Source organism: Astatotilapia calliptera, chromosome 3 (genome assembly GCF_964374335.1).
Source record: "Astatotilapia calliptera chromosome 3, fAstCal68.1, whole genome shotgun sequence".
NCBI classification, from domain to species: domain Eukaryota; kingdom Metazoa; phylum Chordata; class Actinopteri; order Cichliformes; family Cichlidae; genus Astatotilapia; species Astatotilapia calliptera.
In genome coordinates this window covers 4,835,259-4,856,299 of record NC_137424.1, presented here as the reverse complement: position 1 = coordinate 4,856,299, position 21,041 = coordinate 4,835,259, and the positions used below count along the sequence as shown (strand labels likewise).

The following is a 21,041-nucleotide window of genomic DNA, read 5'->3' as shown; positions in this document are numbered from 1 at the left end:
CATTCTGAATATAAACTCATCGAGTTAATCTGAACCTTTCTCAAATGTGCTGTGAATAAATGCTGCTGCAAGCCACTGTGGGAAAGCTGTGTTATTATCATGGAAACATCTGTGACACATTCACAGAGGACGAGGACACAAAGGGACGACACGCAGAGGCTGTGTTAAAGTCAAAAATCCAAATCTTTAGTCCTAAACAGGCAGTGGTTACAAACAGGAAGACGAGCAGTCCATTAAACAGTCTACAGGGTCAAACATACAGAGAATTCAAACAGCTATTAAAAACAAATAACTGGACACTGAAAAACTTCAGTGATGTGTGAGGCACCAAAGGGAAGCAGCTGAGTATATTCAATGAATTCTCTTCAAATACAAAGACAGAAACTCCTACAGGCAGCATGCAAACTGAGCAGGATACACAAAGATCAGAGATTAGAAAAGAAATCAGAAAAGGATTTCAAACTTACTGAGAGCAAGGCCTCTGTTACAAATCTGTCTAATAGAAAAACATGCTGTACAGATACAATACGCTCAGTGTTCATGGTCATTTAAAAACTGGCTCTACCTGAACCACTTCAATATTTTATGAAGTCACTGAGTCGACCATTTCTACAGTTTGTTTCCTTCATTGCAGTTAGAGTGCGGCTGGTAAGGATGAAAACACACACAGAGCGTAAATTGTCTTTGTTAGTAACAAACGTCAGCAAAGAAAAGACAAAACACACAAACACTCTCATGATATTCATGAATCATCAGAAAGCATCCAAACATTCTGCTCGTGGACTTTTACAGTCTTATTTGCACTCGCTCATCTTCATAATCATCCTGATCAATACATGACAGGGGAGGCTTTGAGGTAGGCGGGGCTCTCTGCTGATGTCAGCATGAAAGGCAGGACCAGTGTCTGCCACATGTTGGTGAAACATCACAGTACACTGGCGTGGTTTCCTTTCCAGATGTTGGACGTTTGACACTTCAACGTTGAGGCCAACAAGAAGACACAGTTTTGGGTCGGGTTGCTGCAGGGTTTCTAACTGAGCAAAAGCAGAAGCACACAGACCAACAGGGATCAGATGCTGAGTGTTAGAGGAACATCTGTGCTGATCACTGAATGCTGCTGTGGTCTCTTGTTGAAGTTGGCTGGTGGGACAGTCTAATAGTGATATCCTGCCCATCGGAGGAACACTTTTAAAAACACATGCAATACTTTGTTTGTATTACAGTCACAGTTTATGTTATTTTTGTCCTTTAAAAGTGTTGCTGTACTATAAAGTCCTATAATTTGAGGCTAAAATGGCTCAGAGAGTCTCTCTCTCAGAGGATCTCCTTTAAAGTGGAGACGGCTTTATCCGCTGATCCACGTCACTTTACCTGGATGTTTTCTTTGAAGCTGGATGAAGACTCCTCTCCCTCACTCCTGCTGCAGCTGTGTGGTCCAGTTGGCCTCTGAGGTCACAGTCAACATCTGTAGCAGAAGAGGGGAAATAAAAGTCCAGGTCACCAAAACTGGGAGCTTTTCCAAAATAGAGCGTAACTGGACTTTTTCAGCCTTACAGGCAGATAGTCGTCTGAAGCTGCAGCTTTTTCTTTTTAGCTTTTTCCAATCTCTGCTCTCGGCTTTCTTTGAGAACATGTCTGCTTTCTTGGCATGGGTCTGTCTGCTGTTGGTGAAGAGACTAAATCCACATACTCGCTACTAAGATCTCCTCAAGTAGTCTCAACCAGATTACAGTTTAAGAGTAAATGTCTCCTGAGAGTTTCACCTTGGGGAGATGCTGTCTTGCTACCATGCAATCATGAGCATTAATCTATGAGGTGAAAAAGTAATTTTAAAAGCTCCAGCCACAAGTTTTATTTCATCTGTGTTTTGGTCAGAGTCCCATCAGACCTCCAGAATGGTGTCAGAGTGTTTTCTATCCACGTGATGAGCACAGGCCTCAGGTCCAGACCTCCACGGGCACCATAGCCTCTTTGGAGCTAATAGGTGCAAGAAGGTTTTGTTGGGATAGGAACTGAAGAGGAAACTGACGAGGAAGGCAAGGATCTTCTTCAGCTCCTCCGAGCCGGGACCTCTTTGTGTAGGCCAGCATTGGCCAGGTAGCCCTCCAGCATCGCTGGATGGCCGACAGTGGAAAACCTAGAGGAGTAGGAGAGAAACAGCAGCTTGGAGCATGTCTTTATACTGTTTAGTTTTTAGAGCCACAGACTTTCTTTTAATGTCATTGTTCAGGATCTATGACTGATTATGTATTTATTGTATTCCTCCATGACTGTGTGACAGCAAGTGGAAAAAACCAGCTTCACCTTTGTTGATATGCTTGTAATTTTAATATGGATTAAATGGCCCATGAAATAATAGAAAGCTCATATATGAAAATGTATTTTAAGAAGTAAAATGTTAATCTGAGCACAAAGGAGTACACTCACCTTCTGGTAGATGGAGGTGTAGCGAGCGCTGGTGAACATCCAGGCCTCCTCGTAGAACTGATCACTGATTGGATCCAAAACATCGATGGAGGATCTGTGTAAGCGCTGAGGATCGTCCTGAGGGACAGAACAGAAGGAGAGTGAGACAAGTGAAGATATACTAAACAACACTGTGACATGAACTGAGCCACACACAGTTTGATTCACAGGTGATTGACACATTATTGGACCACGAGCAATCTTTTCTGGTTTGACGCCGTCTTTGTAGCCAGAAACCAGCTCTCTCCTCGGCTTCCTCCACTACACGCTTCCCCCACGCCAGTCTCCTCCGTCACTATAAAGGGGAGAGTCATGAGCGCCATCACCCTCACCTGTGCCGTCCAACGTCCCGCCACCAGCCTCCACTGCAGCAGGCCAGAGACCACACCCCTGCCACAATAAGTAAAAGTATATCCTTGCTGTACCCTTAATGCTAAATATGCTAAATTAACCGCTGCCTTTGCCCCTTTGGGATTATTCTTATGTCACTGGGATGTTGACCTTTGACCTTCACATTAGAGAGATGGGCAGACATAATTAGTGTATGAGTTTTAAAGTAACAGGTAATAAAGAGAGTGTAGCAAATGTAGTCAGGTTTCTTACTCTGTATCACACATGAGTGCCCGAGGGAGGCGGGGCTGACTGGGGAGACACAGGAAACAGAGAGACAGGGCTGACTCGACATGAAACGATGAAACGTGGGACACGGGAACAGAAACTAAACACAGGCTGAAATGAACACTGAGGGAGGGAGAACTAAGATTACTGAGAGCCTGATAAATAAGAAGAACAAAAACCAAGAAAAACAAGAGTCAAAGAAAACCAAAAACACAAAGCATTGGGCCAGGACCCACTGCTGTGACATTTATATGTGATAAAAACATTAAAAACTGCTCACATGTTGAAATCTTTCTACGTATACTTTAGGTTCAGCTCTCCAGCCTGGCATTTGGTTAAGCATGATTCAAACATTTGATTTTGTTTAACTGGTTTTAATTATAGTTACTTTTTGTGAACATTTGTTGCAGCATTTAAAAATACATCATTTATTTTCAAACTTTTATTTGATTTAGAGCATCATATTTGACCAACGTAAATGTTTTAATTTCATATAAAATAACTGAAACAGTGAACTAAATATCTGAAATCTTTCCTTCCTTAAAAGTTATAATCCTACTTAAGTTATAGTGCAAACGCTTAAGCAACAAATATACTTGATGCTAATTAATTAATATTTCCCTTTGATGTTGCAACTATGCGGTCACTTCTGTCTTTAAACAAAATAATATTTTCCAGTTACAGAAATCATAAAGTCCAAACTAAAGTGCTACTGTTGCTATATGCATTTTATATAAATCATGGATGATGGTCCTGACATGAAGGAAGAGAAAGTTACAGGTTGCATCCTTTGACTTTGTCTCCGTGCCTTTGGGCGATTTTCAGAAGGACAGATGTTTCTGTTCAATTCTTAAATCAATTTTTTTCAAACGCAAACACTATTTTAAAGCTTCTAGAGAGTAAAATATTAATGATAATTATAATAACAATAATAAAAACAAAAGCTCTCAGATCCATCAAACCAAGCAGCAGAAAGAACAATAACTGAAGAGAAAACTTTAACCTTGTAGACTTCATTATGTTCCAGCTGCTCTACAGACGCTGTGACCTCGAACTTAAGCAGGTCGTAACGTATGTGCAGCTCAATAACTTCATAATCAGACCCTGTGGTATTTAGGCAGCAGAACAACTAAGAATAACAACTACAAATAATGTTTTTAGGTTTCTGTTGTACTGCAAGGTTCTGTACAGGAGAACCAAACCAAGAGCAAATATTACGTCTCATTTACACCTGAGCACGAAGAGCCATCAGCATTTAGCAAATTGAATCATCTTTCTTTAGATGCAAGAAGAATCATATAGAAATGAAAGAGTAGAAATAGAAATCCAGAGCAAAGATATCCTCTAATTCAGCGTAGCACATGTGCAGCTGCTGCGATTCACGTAAGCATTCGGCTCGTCGCTGTTGCAGATTTTTCTCTCGCTGTTCTGGCTCACAGCGCTGCAAACACAAAAATAAATATCCCCAAAGGTGTGAAAGGGAGCTAATTAGTAAGAGTATTGTTACTCTCCGCAGGAGTAGTCCAGCAGTAGAAATCAGTCCAATAACAAGGTGTGTAACATCTAGCAGGGTGACAGAAAAACCCAGGGTAACTTCTAAGGACCTCAACGTCTCTCTCACATTGTGTTTTTAAACATGCTTCCATTTGTCACTTCAGTCTTTACTCTGAAATACAGGAAGAGAAATCATGGCTGAAACAATTTCTCATGAAACCAGGGGTGTGGTCCAACAGTCAGTTTGGTGAGGAAGGTTCCTAACTGAGAGAAGTGACCCAGAAGTATCTGTGTAGCAGCCACAATGAATCCAGATCATGAGCTTTATTAACTGATCAAAGTCTCTTCTTTCATCTTCTGTATCATTCAGTTTGCATTGGTAATGCCCATTATTGTAATGCTTTTTTAAGACGAGCAAAACTTTATTTCACTTTGGGTTAGCTGGGATAAGTGATGGATGAAGGGAATTTTACTTCAGCCACAGAAATCCTAAACAGGAAGGAGGAGCAGAGTTACAGTGGATCACTATCCAGCAGGGAAACAAGGTTTATTTCAATTTCTTGGCCATGAGTGAGATTTACTGAGTGGGCAAATTAGGGAGACGACACCATCAGATCCCGAGCCCTCCATGTGTTAATCAAGAGACGGCTGCTGTGCTACATCCATAAATAATGAATAAATTAGGAGCTAAAGCTGAAAGGACAGTTTATTTGTACCATCTTCACGTGAACACATTCAAGAACATAACAGATGAAGAAACATTAAAAACTTCCACACTACATAAAGCAAGAAAAATAGTTTTTCTTTCAGGTGGTTTCAGAAAAACAGAAACATCAAACATCTCCAAGACTCTCTTTGAAAGAACTAAAAACCTTTGTTCTCATGGTCCAATCATGAGTGAACTCCCCGATGAAGCCTTGTGTGCTAAAACATGTCAGAGTTTTAAAGGTTAAACATGAGTTTCCAAAACGTTTTGCTGGAGAACAATGAACTATTTGACTGAGTTTCAATCATTTACAGACGAGCAAAACCAGGACAGAGAAAAAAGGACAAAACTGACTCAGTAAAACAACAGAAAAGAAGATCCCATGTAGATCTGTATTATGTAGAAGTTCAGCCCAGCAACCAGTTCAGTTCAAAAAAGGTTAAATGATTCTATCTGAACTCTGTGGAGCCTGATCTCAAGCTTTTTGAGTCCGACACAGAAACCAGAGGATCTTTCTGTGTCTTCAGATTCACTGTGATCCAGTCATGGGAGTGATTTCAGCCCTGAGTGATCGCGCTGATGTTTGCACAGAGCAGACAATGAGGTGAATGTTTGGGCACATTGGTAACAGTGAAACAGTTTATTAGTAACATGGGATCGTTTGTGTGCAGAGTATGAACTGAGATTCCTGAAGCTCTTGTCACACTGGTCACAGCTGTAGTTTCCTTCCATGTGTGCACGTTCATGAATGTTACGACTACGTGAATGTGAGAAGCTTCTCTCACAGTAGCTGCACTTGTAGAGTCTCTTTCTGGTGTGGATCTGTTGGTGTTGTCTCAGGTAACGTGGAGATTTAAAAGTCTTCTCACACAGGTCACATTGATAAGGTCTCTCCTCAGTGTGGGTAAACATGTGTTGTTGTAAGTGTGCGTCTGTTGTAAAGTATTTGCCACACTGTTCACAGCAGTACACATCATGTCTGGTGTGAATGCGTAGGTGTTTATTTCGGCTCCTTCTCTGGCTGAAAGTTTTTCCACAGATGTCACAGCTGTACGCCTTAATTCCAGAGTGGGTAACTAGATGACTCTGTAAGCTGCTACTCTGAGTAAAAGCTCTGCCACACTGATCACAGCTGTACGCTTTAACTCCACTGTGGATGAGTTGGTGTTTTTTTAGGGAACGCTTCAAGGAAAAAGACTTTCCACACTGTTCACAGCTGAACGGTCTCTCTCCAGTGTGGATGACCTGATGCTGTTTTAGTGAAGCCTTCAGAGTAAAACCCTTCCCACACTCGTCACAGGTGTATGGCTTAATTCCAGAGTGGGTAACTAGATGACTCTGTAAGCTGCTACTCTGAGTAAAAGCTCTGCCACACTGATCACAGCTGTACGCTTTAACTCCACTGTGGATGAGTTGGTGTTGTTTTAGGTAACCCTTCAAGGAAAAAGACTTTCCACACAAGTCACAGCTGAACGGTCTCTCTTCAGTGTGGATGACCTGATGCTGTTTTAGTTTAGCCCTCACAGTAAAACCCTTCCCACACTCGTCACAGCTGTATGGCTTAATTCCAGAGTGGGTAACTAGATGACTCTGTAAGTGGCTACTGTGAGTAAAAGCTCTGCCACACTGATCACAGCTGTATGCCTTAATTCCAGAGTGGGTAACTAGATGCTTCTGTAAGTGGCTACTCTGAGTAAAAGCTCTGCCACACTGATCACAGCTGTACGCTTTAACTCCACTGTGGATGAGTTGGTGTTGTTTTAGGGAACCCTTGAAGGAAAAAGACTTTCCACACAAGTCACAGCTGAACGGTCTCTCTCCAGTGTGGATGACCTGATGCTGTTTGAGTTTAGCCTTCTCAGTAAAAGCCTTCCCACACTCGTCACAGGTGTGTTTTTTCTCTCCCTTTCTTCTGTGAGGTTTGTCGGCCTCCTGAGAGCGCTGACTTCTGGCTCCATGTTGGTCCTGCAGTGACAGAGATACAAACAGAGGCAGTGAGTGAAATGCAGTCGTGGAACAAACTCAACCTTCAAACTCCATTAACACTAGTTTTAAACCTGAAGGTGGAGCGTGGCACCAAACACCTTAAAGGTCTCTTATCCCCACCTGCTGGTAGTTCTAACACATTACATCCAACCTGCTGTTAAAGATAATTCATGACTGTTCAAACACTAAAATCATGCACACACACACACACACACACACACACACACACACACACACACACACACACACACACACACACACTATTTTATAATTTAGATTATTTTGTTGTTTCCTATTACATATTTCTATAATTTGTATAGATTTATACATAATTATTCAGTGATAATAAATCCTATGTTTGTTTATTCTAAAGGAACCCCGTTAGCTTCCACAACAGATGTTGCTCGTCTTCCGTCAAATACTCACATAAAATATTACACAATAAAGTGGATTCAAGATATCCACATAATTTCACTCTTACATCCACAGTGAGGTTTCACAATTGTTCAAATATAAGCAATCAATAATAATAATAATAATATTTCTCTGTCAGCCTTCTCGGTTACGAATCGTCTTCTGCTCCTCTGTCATGCGGCGTCCCACAGGGCTCAATTTTAGGGCCACTGGGTTCTATCCTTAGAAGGCATGGGATCTCATTTCATTGTTATGCCGATGACTGCCAACTTTATTTGACACTAAAACACATGGATGGCATCTCCATAAAACCTCTCTTGACTTGTCTAGATGACATTCAAGCTTGGTTGGCTCTAAACTTTTTAAATTTTAATGAAAAGAAAACAGCTGTTGGTGTTTGGACCCAGTGGTCCCTGTGAGTCCTCCCCTGTTGTTTTAGGATCCCTGGAAGTCTATTTTAAATCTGTGGTTATTGACCTTGGTTTTAAGTTGGACAGTGATTTTAAATTGGACAACCAAATCAGAGCAGTGGTGAAGTCCGGTTTTTATCATTAAAGGCGACTGGCAAGAGTAAAATCTTTTCTTTCGAGGCAGCACCTTGAAACAGTGATCCATGCTTTTATTTCTTCCCGCCTGGACTACTGTAACTCACTTTATGTGGGGGTCAGTCAGTCATTGCTCTCACGTCTGCAGCTGGTTCAAAATGCGGCTGCACGACTCCTAACAGGGACTCAAAAAAGAGAGCATATAACCCCCGTGCTGGCCTCTCTGCACTGGCTGCCTGTGTCTTTTAGAGTTAATTTTAAAATTCTTATGTTTGTTTTTAAATGCCTTCACAGTCTTGCCCCGCCTTACCTCTCTGAGCTTCTTCATCCCCACACACCCTGTCGGTCTCTCAGGTCAGCTGACCAGCTGCTCCTGGAGGTACCGAGATCCAGGAGGAAGCTCAGAGGGGGCGGGGCCTTCTCTATTGTGGCTCCAAAGTTATGGAATGATTTGCCCATGCACGTTAGAGAGGCCCCTTCACTGTCCACTTTTAAATCACGTCTTAAAACCCACTTTTATTCCTTGGCTTTTAACCTCAGTGAGACTTAGTTTCTTTTTTAATTGAAGTAGTTATTTAATTAATGATTTCACTCTTCTTTTATTTGTGTTTTATTTATATCTCATGTAATTTTATTTTACAGTTCCAGTGTACAGCACTTTGTGTCAGCTGTGGTTGTTTTAAAGTGCTTTATAAATAAAGTTCATAATGTTGATGATAAATATCAATAACATTGAGGTACATTACACAAATTTCAAAAACAAATCATGTCTTACAATATTTACAACAACTAAAAGCTCTGTAAATCGGCTTTTAAGTGTTCATTGAAGTTTTGAATAATTCTCTAATTTTTTAAGGCAACTTATTCCACTTAAAAGTTGCTCTAAATGTAACAGTTTTACAAAACGTTACTTTTAACTCGAGCATTTACTAAATTGCAGCTTGTTGAAAACTGTGTAATATGATGATGTATTTCATCTGGATACTGCAGCTGAGCAGAATAAATGTGGTGTGTTTAACAGAATTGCTTTCTTTAGAACTACAAGTAAGCCATAGAATATTTTAGCCTGTACAGGAAGCCAAGAAAGGTTATTATGCATTTTATCAATATTAGTATAGTATGAACATCTTCACACTAATCTGGACGCCTTATTCTGGACTAACTGAAGTCTGTTAAGATCTGTCTCATTAGCTGCTGACCAAATGATTGAACAATACTCCAGATGAGACATTACTAGTGGATTAATGACATCTTTCATAATGAAGAAGTGATACACAAAGAGCATTTCATAGCCATAACTCTGCCTTGTCGGCAGAGTTATGTGACATTAGTGATGTTTGTACTTTCAGCGTTAACTTGGTTTTAAAGCCTTTAAAATATACGCCGTTCAATAGTCGACCTTCATCTGACAGAGAATGTGATGATTTTGTGGATAATTAAAGTCAGTCATATATCCACAAACACAACAAGCTGAAAGTCAGTGATGCTGCTCGGTTTGCAGTCCTGAACATCACGGCACAAGCAGGATCCACTGCACTGTTAATGTTAGCTGTGTTATATTGCTGCCTCTGTTCGGTGGTGTCGAGCCAAACGCACTTTAACGTGTGTTTGAACGAGCTGACGGTTCACTCGTTAAGCTGAAAGAAAGATGCTTTAATCACAGCAGTCACACATGTGTCCACTGCACCATCTGGAACTCTTCTTGTTTACACTTGTAATAACACAAACACTAAATCCTGCTTCTCTGGTGCTGTTGTGTAGCAGTGTGTACACCTGAGACTGTCACCTGTCTGTCTGTCCTGCACTCTCTCTCTGTTTCTTTCTCTCTGATTGTGGAATAAAAGTATGAACATGTGTTTATAAGTTACACTTGTGTTTGAATCCTGCAGCTTATCACACATTTGATTTCCATGTGTGACGACTGCAAGTGTCCAGAGTGAGGACAGACCGAGGGACCCACTGCTGCACATCATCTGTGAGGCATTGCAGCCCTGATGATCCACCAGGACAAACTCAGCAGTGTGTGAGGAAGAGGAGGAGGAAGAGCCAGCAGCACAGAAATGAAGCCCAACAATCATGTTTCACAGTCCTGTGGTCTCAGCCTCAGATACTCATCAAATCACACAGAGCTCATGTAGAAACAAATGAACTAAATATGTTCTCCTTCATTTCTGTCAAACAAAGCTGTATGAAACGTTTCCAGCTGTTAGTATCATGGTTGCTAGGCAACCTGGGCAGCGCGACGGAGGCTAGACGTCCCATTTCACGAGCCTACGAGCCTCGCACTTCGGCCTTAGCGGTCTTTGAGTACGCGGCCCTTGAGGACTTTAAAGCTGCAGAACCTGAATCGGGATACAGCCATGATGATCTCCAGCCTCGTGCTCGCCAACATTCTCACCTGAGTTAAGAAGACGATCACTGAAATGGTCTCAGCAGGTCCTTTGATGACAGCAATGAAATGCAGTGGTAAGGCTTTTTGGGGATTAAGTTCGTTTTCATGGCAAAGAAGGACGATGCAGTTCATCTGATCACTCCTCATAACATTCTGGAGTGCAGGCAAAATGCTATTATAAAAACTTAAGCAGCAACTTCTCCAGGTTCCAATATTTATGCAATTCTCAAACCTTTTGGCCACGACTGTATAACCTCTTCTGAAGTTTAGTGGATATTATACATGGTTATGCTCAGGATGTGTCGGCCAGTTTCCACTGGAAACGCCTTTTGGTTAAACTGTCAGTGAGGAATTTGCATTTGCACTGTTACATTTTTATATAACTTTAATGCACATAAACAACAGCTGCTTGTTTCAGTGAAAATACATTGATGGGTTTTTAATAAAGTTGTGCAGCTGTAAAGTATTTTGTCTGGTGTCAATTCTATCGTCAGCTACATCGTTATGGCAAATGTTCAAATGTATATGGTGATAAATATCTTTGGTCATATGGTCCTGCTCTGTCTGTCACCTTCTGTGTTGAGCTCATTGTTTCCTCTGTAGTGGCTGAGCTGAGTCCAAGTAGCTGAAAATGTTCCTCTGCTGCTCCGTCAGACTCTCCTCCTCCTGCTGATCAGCTGGGACACAAAACAGATCTTTGTTAGGCTCCACACTGCACTGAAGAGTCAAAGTGTCTCATATGTTCATCTGACAAGTAAAAGAACACATTTTTGTTTCCCGAGGTGGGCAACTTGTTGGAAACAAACACAAAAGGTTTGAGCACTGATACCTGCCATTGCTGCCATTGAAAGATGCAACGCCAGCAATGTGGATTGTCAAGACTCAAACCAATCATCAAGCAAAGACAACAGGGATCAAATGTACCGCATTTTGATCCGGGACGTACTCTGCATGAAAACAAGCGCTCACTCTTCCTGCTCAACAAATGACAAGGGCGGAGCCTTATACCACGTGATACAGAAGCTGTGCCGTGTGATGCTAAAATTAGCAGGGAAACAACAACGGAGAGCACGTCAGGGATGACGAGAAAGTGACAGGAGAAAATCCGTCCCGGTCAACCACCCAAACATCAATAACGGGAACCTTATACAGCGCTTCCCTATACACGTCGAACTCCCGCAGGCACAAAGACATTACGGAGGCTATCACTTATCACCTGACCAAAGATATGGCTCCATCAACACTGTGCAAAACGAGGGATTTAGGAAAACGATCAACACCCTAGACAAACGCTACACAGTGCCGTCCCGCAACTATTTTTCTATTGTTGCACTACCTGCTCTGTACACGCAGCGTCGAGCAACGGTGGAGACGGAATTTCAAGCAGGACAACATTTTGCTGCAACAACAAAACGTGAGACATTTGTTGTTTTATGTTTATTTATTGTTATGAGAGAATCATGATCTCAATTCTAAGCCAAAAAATCGTGATTCTCATTTTATGCAAAATCGTGCAGCCCTAACATTAACACAAAACTATTGTTTCACCAGAGAAACACACATGAAGAGAGAGAGAGAGACAATAACAGCTACCAAACAGTCGTCACACAATGAGAAAAGGACAAATCAACAAGTAACAATGACTAATTAATATTAAAATCTGTAACATAATGTATTGTTTGGAGTTTAGTCTGATTGGTTCAGGATGAGCTGCCATTATCCAATCACACGTCTGCTTACCTGCATCTTTTCTCTTTTTTCTAACCTGAGCACCTGATGGCTTTGAACTTTTGTTGTCCATCTTCCATTGGTTTGAATTTTGCGCTCCAGTACAAACACAAATCCCCCAACCCGAGGATCAGCACAATTAACCTAACAGACCTACACCTTAGTTCACAGATTCACTTTGTCTAAGGTTGATTTCTGGGATTTCACACAACCCAGGATTCAGATCGTGAATCCATGATGGGCTTGGATTTACATCATTATAAATGAAATGTGCTCTACTTGGAAGCAGCCGGCCCCGCCCCTTTTGACGGGTTGTGTGAGACTTTAAATCATCAAACTGTAAATTATAAATTTAAATTGTTATTGATCCTTTACCCCGAGTCCTAAAGTGTAGATTTATTTTCTTACTCTTCTTATATTTATTGTTTGTTTACTTGCACCGCTGTATCTGCAGCCTTGTCGTCTCGTCTCTCTATATGCTGGACTGTCTGTAGCGGAGATGACAATAAAGTTTACTTTGACTTCAGCAGCGCGCAGGCGCACCGAGGGCTCTCGCGCTCACTTTATAGAATTTAGAAAAAACATGGGTGCAGATTATAAGTCTGTATCATAATATCTGTTTGTTGTTTTTATTTTGTTTTGCGAGTTGGTTATTAGATGCCGCTCCAGCCAGCCAGAGACTCCCCGCCGCCCCGCCCTCTCCTCCCTGTGCCGCCAGCAGCAGGCGCACCTCGCAAACGGAGGAAACCGATCGGTGCCTACGAATTTCCCAATATGCGCTGGCATGACGTCGGGGAAGCATGGGTACGACCGATTATTTTATTTTTTTCTTGCCCGTGATGCCCCCCCACCACGATGCATTCTATTGGTTTGCACACTTACACACCCAGCTGTGGTTTCCTGTTTTGCTGGACTCTGGAGAGCCCCGCCTTTAACGCTCTTCTCTCACAGAGAGCAACAGAAAACTTGGAAAAACTCCAGATTGACTGAACTCAGTTCAAAGTTACCTTGACACCTTTAGATGTGAGACGTAGTGATGGTCCGCTTGAAGCTGACGCTCCGGTGCGTGTGTCAGAAAGATCAACGCGCTGCTTCAGAAGCACCGTGTCGAGGCTTGATTCGTTTGGCCAGAGTCACGTGATCAGTGACGTCTGAAGCTTCGTTTAGAACGTACCTCTTTTTAAATCGAACTTTATTGAAACACAATGAGTATACAACATACAAACAGATGAAGTTTACAAAAGAACAGAACATGAACATACAGAACCAGGAGTAAAAAAATTATGATATGAGTAGGCGAAAAAAATCAACATATAAATATTGTTCTGAGAGGCTTTTTGTTGGTTGAGTCTGAAATTGATTGTATGTACAATTCATATCCTTATAAAAAGGCAGAAATATGGTGTTTTATTAATAAACTTACATTTATAGATATAAAATGGCTAAAAGTATTAACAAATATTTTATAAAAAAACATTTATCATTCTTCCTGGGGAACTTAAAGAAACAGAATAAAACATTTTCCCATCGTAAAGAAAACTCCCTTAAAATATGGACAATAACAAAACTGCTAAATTCTTCCAGAATCTCTGTGTAGAGGAACCAAAAGAGATGTGCCACAGTTTCTGGATGATCCCCACAGAAAGTTCAATTAGTATTTATGTCTCTTTTAAATGTTACCATATAGTGACTGGCTGGGTCACATTTATGAAGAATTTTATATGAGATTTCCTTCACCTTGTTCACAATTAGATATTTATGGGATCATCCAGACTGTCTTCCAGGTGATATCTGGAACATGTCGGTTCCAGTAAGATATTCTATATATGGGAGAGACATGATATCTTCTTGGAATAAACTACGTATTCTCTTATTGCTGTTACCAAGTTCCTGTGAAAAGCAGATTTTTCCCACTGCTGACTCAGCTGGATCAGGGAGAGTGACTGAGGCAGATATTGAGCTGTCAGTGTTTTTATATAACATTAAAGTCCCTGAGGGTATGGCACCAAGCACCATTGAGAATTCCCCAACACTGACGGGAAAATGATATAGTGTAAGGAATTCATTGTAAGTAAGTAGTGCTCCCTCGTTAAATTTTAAAACTTAGTAGCGGCCGCCATTGTTGGCAGCTGAAATTTGGCTGGGCCGCGCTATGAATTCTGGGATATGGTGGGCCACGAAGGACACACCCGACCCATCCTTCAAACTCGGGGGAATGAAGGACGCATTTGAAGGAGTCGAGGAATCGGGACAGCCTTCGTCGCCTGGCTGTGACGTCATCGGCCTTCAAATGCGGCCTCCGGAGGATGCAGCCGACGTTTTGGGACACAGCTTGTGTGTCTTTGTTGGTCATGTGACCTCCCAGGGACTACACATGGAAACGAGCAGTTTAGCTCAAATCTGGCAGGTTTCCATCGTCTGTTTTTGTCCTGATGTCCATGAACATGAACACTGTCCCTGTCAAACACGTCCAGATAATCTGATCCAGTGTTGTTCTTCTTCTGTGGTGTTTGTGATGGAGCAGCAGCTGCTGATCCTGATGTCCTCCACCAAGGGGGCAGCAAATTCAGCTGACTGTCATCATTTATTAAAAAGATGTAACAATGTGACATAATGCAACATAATAGTGTCAGTTACACATTGTGGGTTGCACTGTGGCCAGAATGGACATTACCTCCTGCCTAATGGAAGCTGTCAGCCATCCTGCAACCATGAATTAGATAAGCAGAAGTGAAGGGATTGTTAACAACAATTTAATAATAAAATGTAATGTGATAGTTGCACTTTATTAGCTCCCCACAATCGTATGAATAATAACCATGAATGCACTGCATGCTCATAGCAAGTTCTTTAGGTTTAAAGTGAGATCCTGCTTTAAAGGGCGCTTCATCTGCTGGGAATGACATGTTTCTTCTAGTATGTAAGGCTCAGCCCATCTTACTGGGACTTACTTTTGTAGATCCACATGCTCTAAACCTGCTGCTCCATGATTGGTGCAGAAGCTTTAAGCTCCTATTAACAAATAATGACCATGGACTTAGTTGTTACTACAATAACTTATCATTGAGCAACTTTTAATTTTACTTGTAAAACTATGCAAGTAGAATTGAATGGGGCACAGTGAGCTGAGCACAGGCCCACTCTGTGACACTCAGAGGTTTGTGGATATCATACTGAGAGTATTGGACACAGTGCAGCCAGCTTGCAGCCACTTTCCCACCACTTTAGCACAATGTTTACATGAGACTCAGCCACACTAATGTTCCTGGGCAGACATGTGGTGCAGCATGGCTGATGGCACTGTACCTGCAGCTGTCATGGACAAGAACCACTCAATACCTCACCCAAGCCAAGCCTGTGCTGATGTTGTGATCTGAGACCGAGACACTAACCCAGGATCATGATATGATGTTGTGAGAGTTTCACTAAGAATTAGCTCTGATTACAAGATTTCAATCTATCGTAACTCTAATTTGTATTTACTTCAGTTTGTTCATCTTGGAGCTGTGTGCAGCTGAGGACAGTCTTATTATTACCAGGTGAGGATATGTAACAGCCACAGTCTGTAGAGATGATGTCACCATGGAGTGGTGATGTCACTGGAGCTGCCAATATGTGCTCCAGCCAAAGCTACACCAGAGGGTTGTGCTGTGTAACAGGTTGGTGCAGGTGGTGTTATCTACATTTGAACATTAGGCAACAGTCTCATGAAGACACTTTCTATTGTTCACTAAAGACCAACAATAACAGAGACAAAGGGAGAGCAGCAGAACTAGTGCTAACAATTAGCACTGCTAGCCTGCCCACCAACACCAGCTAATGTTCTAAAAACGATGATCAATGATTTTGCTGTAACGGCTCCAGCTGTCTGTGTCAGGGACACGTTGGAGATGAAGTGAGTGATCCAGTGACAAAGGTTTGGAAAGCTGCAGTCAGCTGAGACTAAAGGAGTCACCTGACCGAGAGACCAAATGTTTCACTGAGAACGTCCAGATGAACAGAATCAACCTTTGGGATAATCTGTTCCACACATCCATGTTTCACTTACTGCATTATATTTCCTCATTGCTGTGCACACAGGCCTGTGGCTTATAACCAACTCCAAGTTCAGACTCAGAGGCTGCTGAAGCTGTTTTCTGGAACAGAGACGTGTTGGATATAAAACCAACTCTTCTTTATGTGTCAGCACTGAGGAAAGGAGCAGCTTCGTTTCTAAGTGTATGAAGGACTGTAGCAGTGTGTGTGTGAGCTTTATTTCACAGACAGAACCATGTCAAAAACACAACTTCAGGTAAAAACAATACAAAATCAAAGAGTCTGATCAGAAGGATTAAACAGAGGAGTGTGGGACTGTTTTTAACAGACAGCAGGTTAAGCCAGGCTGGAGGAGTAAACTGAGCCTCGGTGTGAGCAGCAGTGTGTTTGACAGGAAGCTGAGATAAACAGTCTGGAGCCCATTTAGTGCTTCATATGAAAGTGTGAGGATTTGAAAGCAAATCTAAAATCAAGCAGGAGTCAGTGTGAGAATGATTTGTGCTTTTCCTCAGTCAGATGCTGGGAGTTTCAGTTCATCCATGTTCAGCGTGCTGTGCTTTGTGTAACAGGAGAATATGACAGTATAAATCAAGTCTTCATGTCACTGAAAGCCTCCACAGTCTGCTATGGAGGTGCATCAGTTTGGATTTACAAGAAGAACATTTCTTAAACCTGCCACAAGATGGCGCTCCAACAGAAGGGATGTCCACAGTGTAACACAGACACACACATACTGTGTGAATGTGTGAGTGAATGGGCTTTCAACACAAGGCTTCTGCTGCTACCTTTAATGACATAATTAGCTAACAAGAACAAACTGTTAATTACCACCAAAGAACGGCTCCAGATTTTAGCTGCTGACCATTTTGTGAAACGTTGATTACATCAGCTTATTGTTGATTTTTCAACCTTAATATCAGCTGCTTTAAAGGAGCCTCGTTCTCTCGCAGTAACACTTTTCTTCACTAGATGCAGTGCAGGCACAGTCTGTGTTTCTAAACTACACACTAATGTTCATTGTTGTGCAGCTAAATCCTCCCTCTGGATGGGAAGAATCCCTGTCAGGCTTCAAACACCTGGCTTGGTGTTCTGGAGCTAATGTGTCACCTGTGAGGACTCTGAGATGAACACACAGCAGACACTTCAGTTCTCCGTCTGTGTGTCCTCAGTTTCCCAGCATGCCTTGGCTGTGGTGGTGGAGGTGAATGAGGGGGAACATGCTGCTCTGTCAGCACTCAGGTTTCATACCTGGTGATCTCAGAGGACAAAGCGGCGTTACAGCAGCGCACGTTGATGAGACCTGATGCTCTGAACAGTTCAGACTTCAGCCTCACTCTGAGAAAACAAACGACTGACTGTCAGCAGCAACTACACCTGCTCCATCAGTGACGGAGAGAAGAACTGAGACTGAGAGACATACAGCTGCAGGTCAAAGGTCAGAAACGCCCGGTTCTTTGTACGGGTCAGGAGTTAGTACTGCAGAGGTCAGAGGTCAGCTTGCTGACAAACCATTTGAAACAGTTTGGAGCTAAAAGCACAACAGCAGAGGAAAGAAGAGACACTGCAGAGATGATGCAAAATATTGTGTTTTGTTCTCAGCTGTCAAAAAGTGTAACACACGTGTTCCAGCACAGCCTTTGTGTACTTTCACTTCTCCATACTGTCCATTGGAAATCCTGTTTGTTACTTTTTGGTTTCAGTCCATGTGTCCAAAGCAAACTTCTGTCCCACACTTTCTCTGCTGACTCTTCACCGATGCTCAGATGATCTCAGATGATTTCACCAGAACTCATCAAAATTCGGGCTCCACAGAAACCCAGACGTCACTAAACAAGCGTAACAAGCAAAGTGAAAACTGGTCGTTCAGCTTTATTGACCAAAGATAAGCTCACATGTCACCTCATGACACAGACACTTATTTCCACAGCATGCACGAGGACTGACAATAAGTGTCTATAAAGCCACTTCTATCTGCCACACCTGTGCTTCTGTCATGGTTGCTCTCCTCTCACTCTGTCATTTATCCACAGTCTGCCTCCCTCTGCTCCGTCAGCTGACGTCCTCTCTACACCACCTGCTGTGTTTTATCCTGCAAAAACACATTTAAGAAGCGTTGCACCGAGTAACGGGAGGAACTGCTATAAAATCCATTTAAAGGAGGTGGTGCTGAGTGCTGTGACTGGGGTCCCACCACTGACATCACGGGTGGAGGACATGTTGGAAAACTGCTACAAAGTGCTGTGCAGCCAGCAGAGCTTACAGTCTGTCCTGTGTGTCATACAGGCTCTCACACTTAGTGTTTCTGTGACACATTGAAGAGAAGTTTGTGTTGTTCACAGTTGTGCTTGTACTGAGTGACAGCTGACATGACCTAACAGGAATAATGTGTCTGTGCTGAATGAGAAGTAACACACAATGAAGTCTTGATGCATCTCAATCATCCAGGAAAGTGAGTCTGTTGCTTCTGTTCATCTGGACGCAGCGTTTTGTGGGAGAAACGTGTCGTCATCATCAGGTGACGTCTTCAGTCTCAGCTGCAGGTTTCAGTCTTACAAACAGGACATTTGCATAAAGACTGAAAGCAGCTGCAGGAACGATGGGCTGGGAGCTCCGTTCCTTCATCTTAATTATGCAGATTCTCAGGACCATTGATCAACAACCACTGATCCATGTCCATGAGTCCCATTCACAGAGATGTGGGAATGGCTGCAGTCACAGCATGTAAGATGGAAATAAATGAGAAGTATTTAGCTGAAGTGTATTTGATTTATGTTACTTCTTTTTTAACTTGTAGTTCTACATTGGAAGATTATTGTGATATTGAAATATAAAAATACATTTATATTCTATTATTTTCTCAAAATAAGCGTCACACTGGTGGAAGCCGGTGTAGCCGCCGAAACGCCTGCATTTATGGAGACTTTCAGCCCCAGGTAGGCCAGTTATGGATCTTGGGATCCACATTATGTCAGCAGCTGTTCTCCACCGTGAACTGTGTTCAAACAAACACGCTCACGCCTCACAGACGACAGCTTACAGTCCTGTAGAGATAAAGTGACTTCGTACAGCCCCGACCTGCAGACGCTGTGCGCAGAGGTTCAGGAGCAGAAGTCCCGTTGTAAACATATCACGGCAGACCCGACGATGTTTGCATGAACGCGCAATCAGAATTGCCAAATGTTGAGCAGGTTTACAACATTAGGAAATTGCTGCGGTGCTTCAGTGCAAGCATAGTGTCATAAATAGCACTTAAATAGACATGAAAAAATAAAAGTAAGAATAAGAATTAAAAGTGGTGGTCAGTGCCAAACATGGAATGATGCAGTGACACAGCGTAGGGTCATGTGTTAGTGGTGGGAACAGTCATATGGTTATTGTTCATGTGTCCAACAGCAGAGGGGAAGAAACTGTTCTTGTGGCGAGAGGTTCTGGTGCGAATGGACCGGAGCCTCCTGTCTGAGGGGAGCAGGTCAAACAGACTGTGTCCAGGGTGAGAAGGGTCAGCTGAGATCCGAGCTGCACGCTGCAATGTCCTGGAGGTGTACAGGTCCTGCAAAGATGGGAGTCTGCAGCCAATCACCTTCTCAGCAGAGCGCACAACACGCTGCAGTCTCTGTTTGTCCCTGATAGTGGCTCCAGCGTACCACACGGTGATGGAGGAGGTGAGGATGGACTCGATGATTGCAGTGTAGAACTGCATCATCGTCCGTGTTGGCAGGTTGAATTTCTTCAGCTGCCTCAGGAAGTACATCCTCTGCTGGGCTTTCTTGATGACGGAGGTGATGGTGGGCTCCCACTTCAGGTCCTGGGTGATGGTGGTACCCAGGAAGCGGAATGAGTCCACAGAGGTGATGGGGGTGTCAGTCAGGATGATGGGGGGGAGTGGGGCTGTGTGCTTCCTGAAGTCCACAATAATCTCCACTGTCTTTTGGGCATTCAGCACCAGGTTGTTGTGGCTGCACCAGGACACCAGACGTTCAACCTCCCTCCTGTAGGCAGACTCGTCCCCGTCCGAGATGAGTCCAATAACGGTGGTGTCATCTGCAAACTTGATTAGCTTGACAGACTGGTGGGTGGAGGTGCAGCAGTTGGTGTACAGGGAGAAGAGCAGAGGAGAAAGAACACAGCCCTGAGGGGAGCCGGTGCTGATGGTCCGGGAGTCCGAGACATTCTTTCCCAGCCTCACGTGCTGCTTCCTGTCCGTCAGGAAGTCAGTGATCCACCGGCAGATGGGATCAGGCACATTCATCTGGGAAAGCTTGCCTCGGAGATGGTCTGGAAGGATGGTGTTGAAGGCAGAGCTGAAGTCCACAAACAGGATCCTGGCGTAGGTTCCTGGGGAGTCCAGATGCTGCAGGATGAAGTGTAGGGCCATGTTGATGGCGTCATCTACAGACCTGTTGGCTCTATATGCAAACTGCAGGGGGTCCAGGAGGGGGGCCGTGAGGGTCTTGAGATAGGAGAGAACTAGGCGCTCAAATGACTTCATGACCACAGATGTCAGAGCCACGGGTCTGTAGTCATTTAGTCCAGTGATCCTAGGTTTCTTGGGGACAGGGATTATGGTAGAGGACTTGAAGCAGGCAGGCACATGACATGCCTGCAGTGAGGAGTTGAAAATGCCAGAAAACACTGGGGCCAGCTCGTTTGCACAGTG

General features: G+C 43.0%; 1 protein-coding gene across 11 annotated transcripts; it reads right to left on the bottom strand.

Annotated features, from left to right (window-relative positions):
- Window positions 1–164: 164 nt before the first annotated feature.
- Window positions 165–13,681, bottom strand: LOC113017830 (phospholipase D1-like). Of its 11 annotated transcripts, none has more exons than XR_013905381.1 (6): window positions 13,357–13,497; window positions 11,193–11,298; window positions 2,428–2,544; window positions 1,555–2,137; window positions 1,372–1,465; window positions 165–1,185 (listed from the first exon to the last, which is right to left on the bottom strand). XR_013905381.1 is itself a non-coding variant. In XM_080297557.1 (6 exons), the coding sequence occupies exons 2-5, from the start codon at window positions 11,208–11,210 to the stop codon at window positions 1,412–1,414; spliced, it is 438 nt and encodes a 145-aa protein (XP_080153683.1). In that variant the 5' UTR covers window positions 11,211–11,298; window positions 13,357–13,497; the 3' UTR covers window positions 165–1,185; window positions 1,372–1,411. The 11 variants fall into 11 exon arrangements, 6 of the variants coding, with proteins under 6 accessions (XP_080153683.1, XP_080153687.1, XP_080153679.1 ...); XR_013905385.1 differs by having other exon boundaries at window positions 165–1,167; XR_013905373.1 differs by having other exon boundaries at window positions 165–1,034.
- Window positions 13,682–21,041: the final 7,360 nt, after the last annotated feature.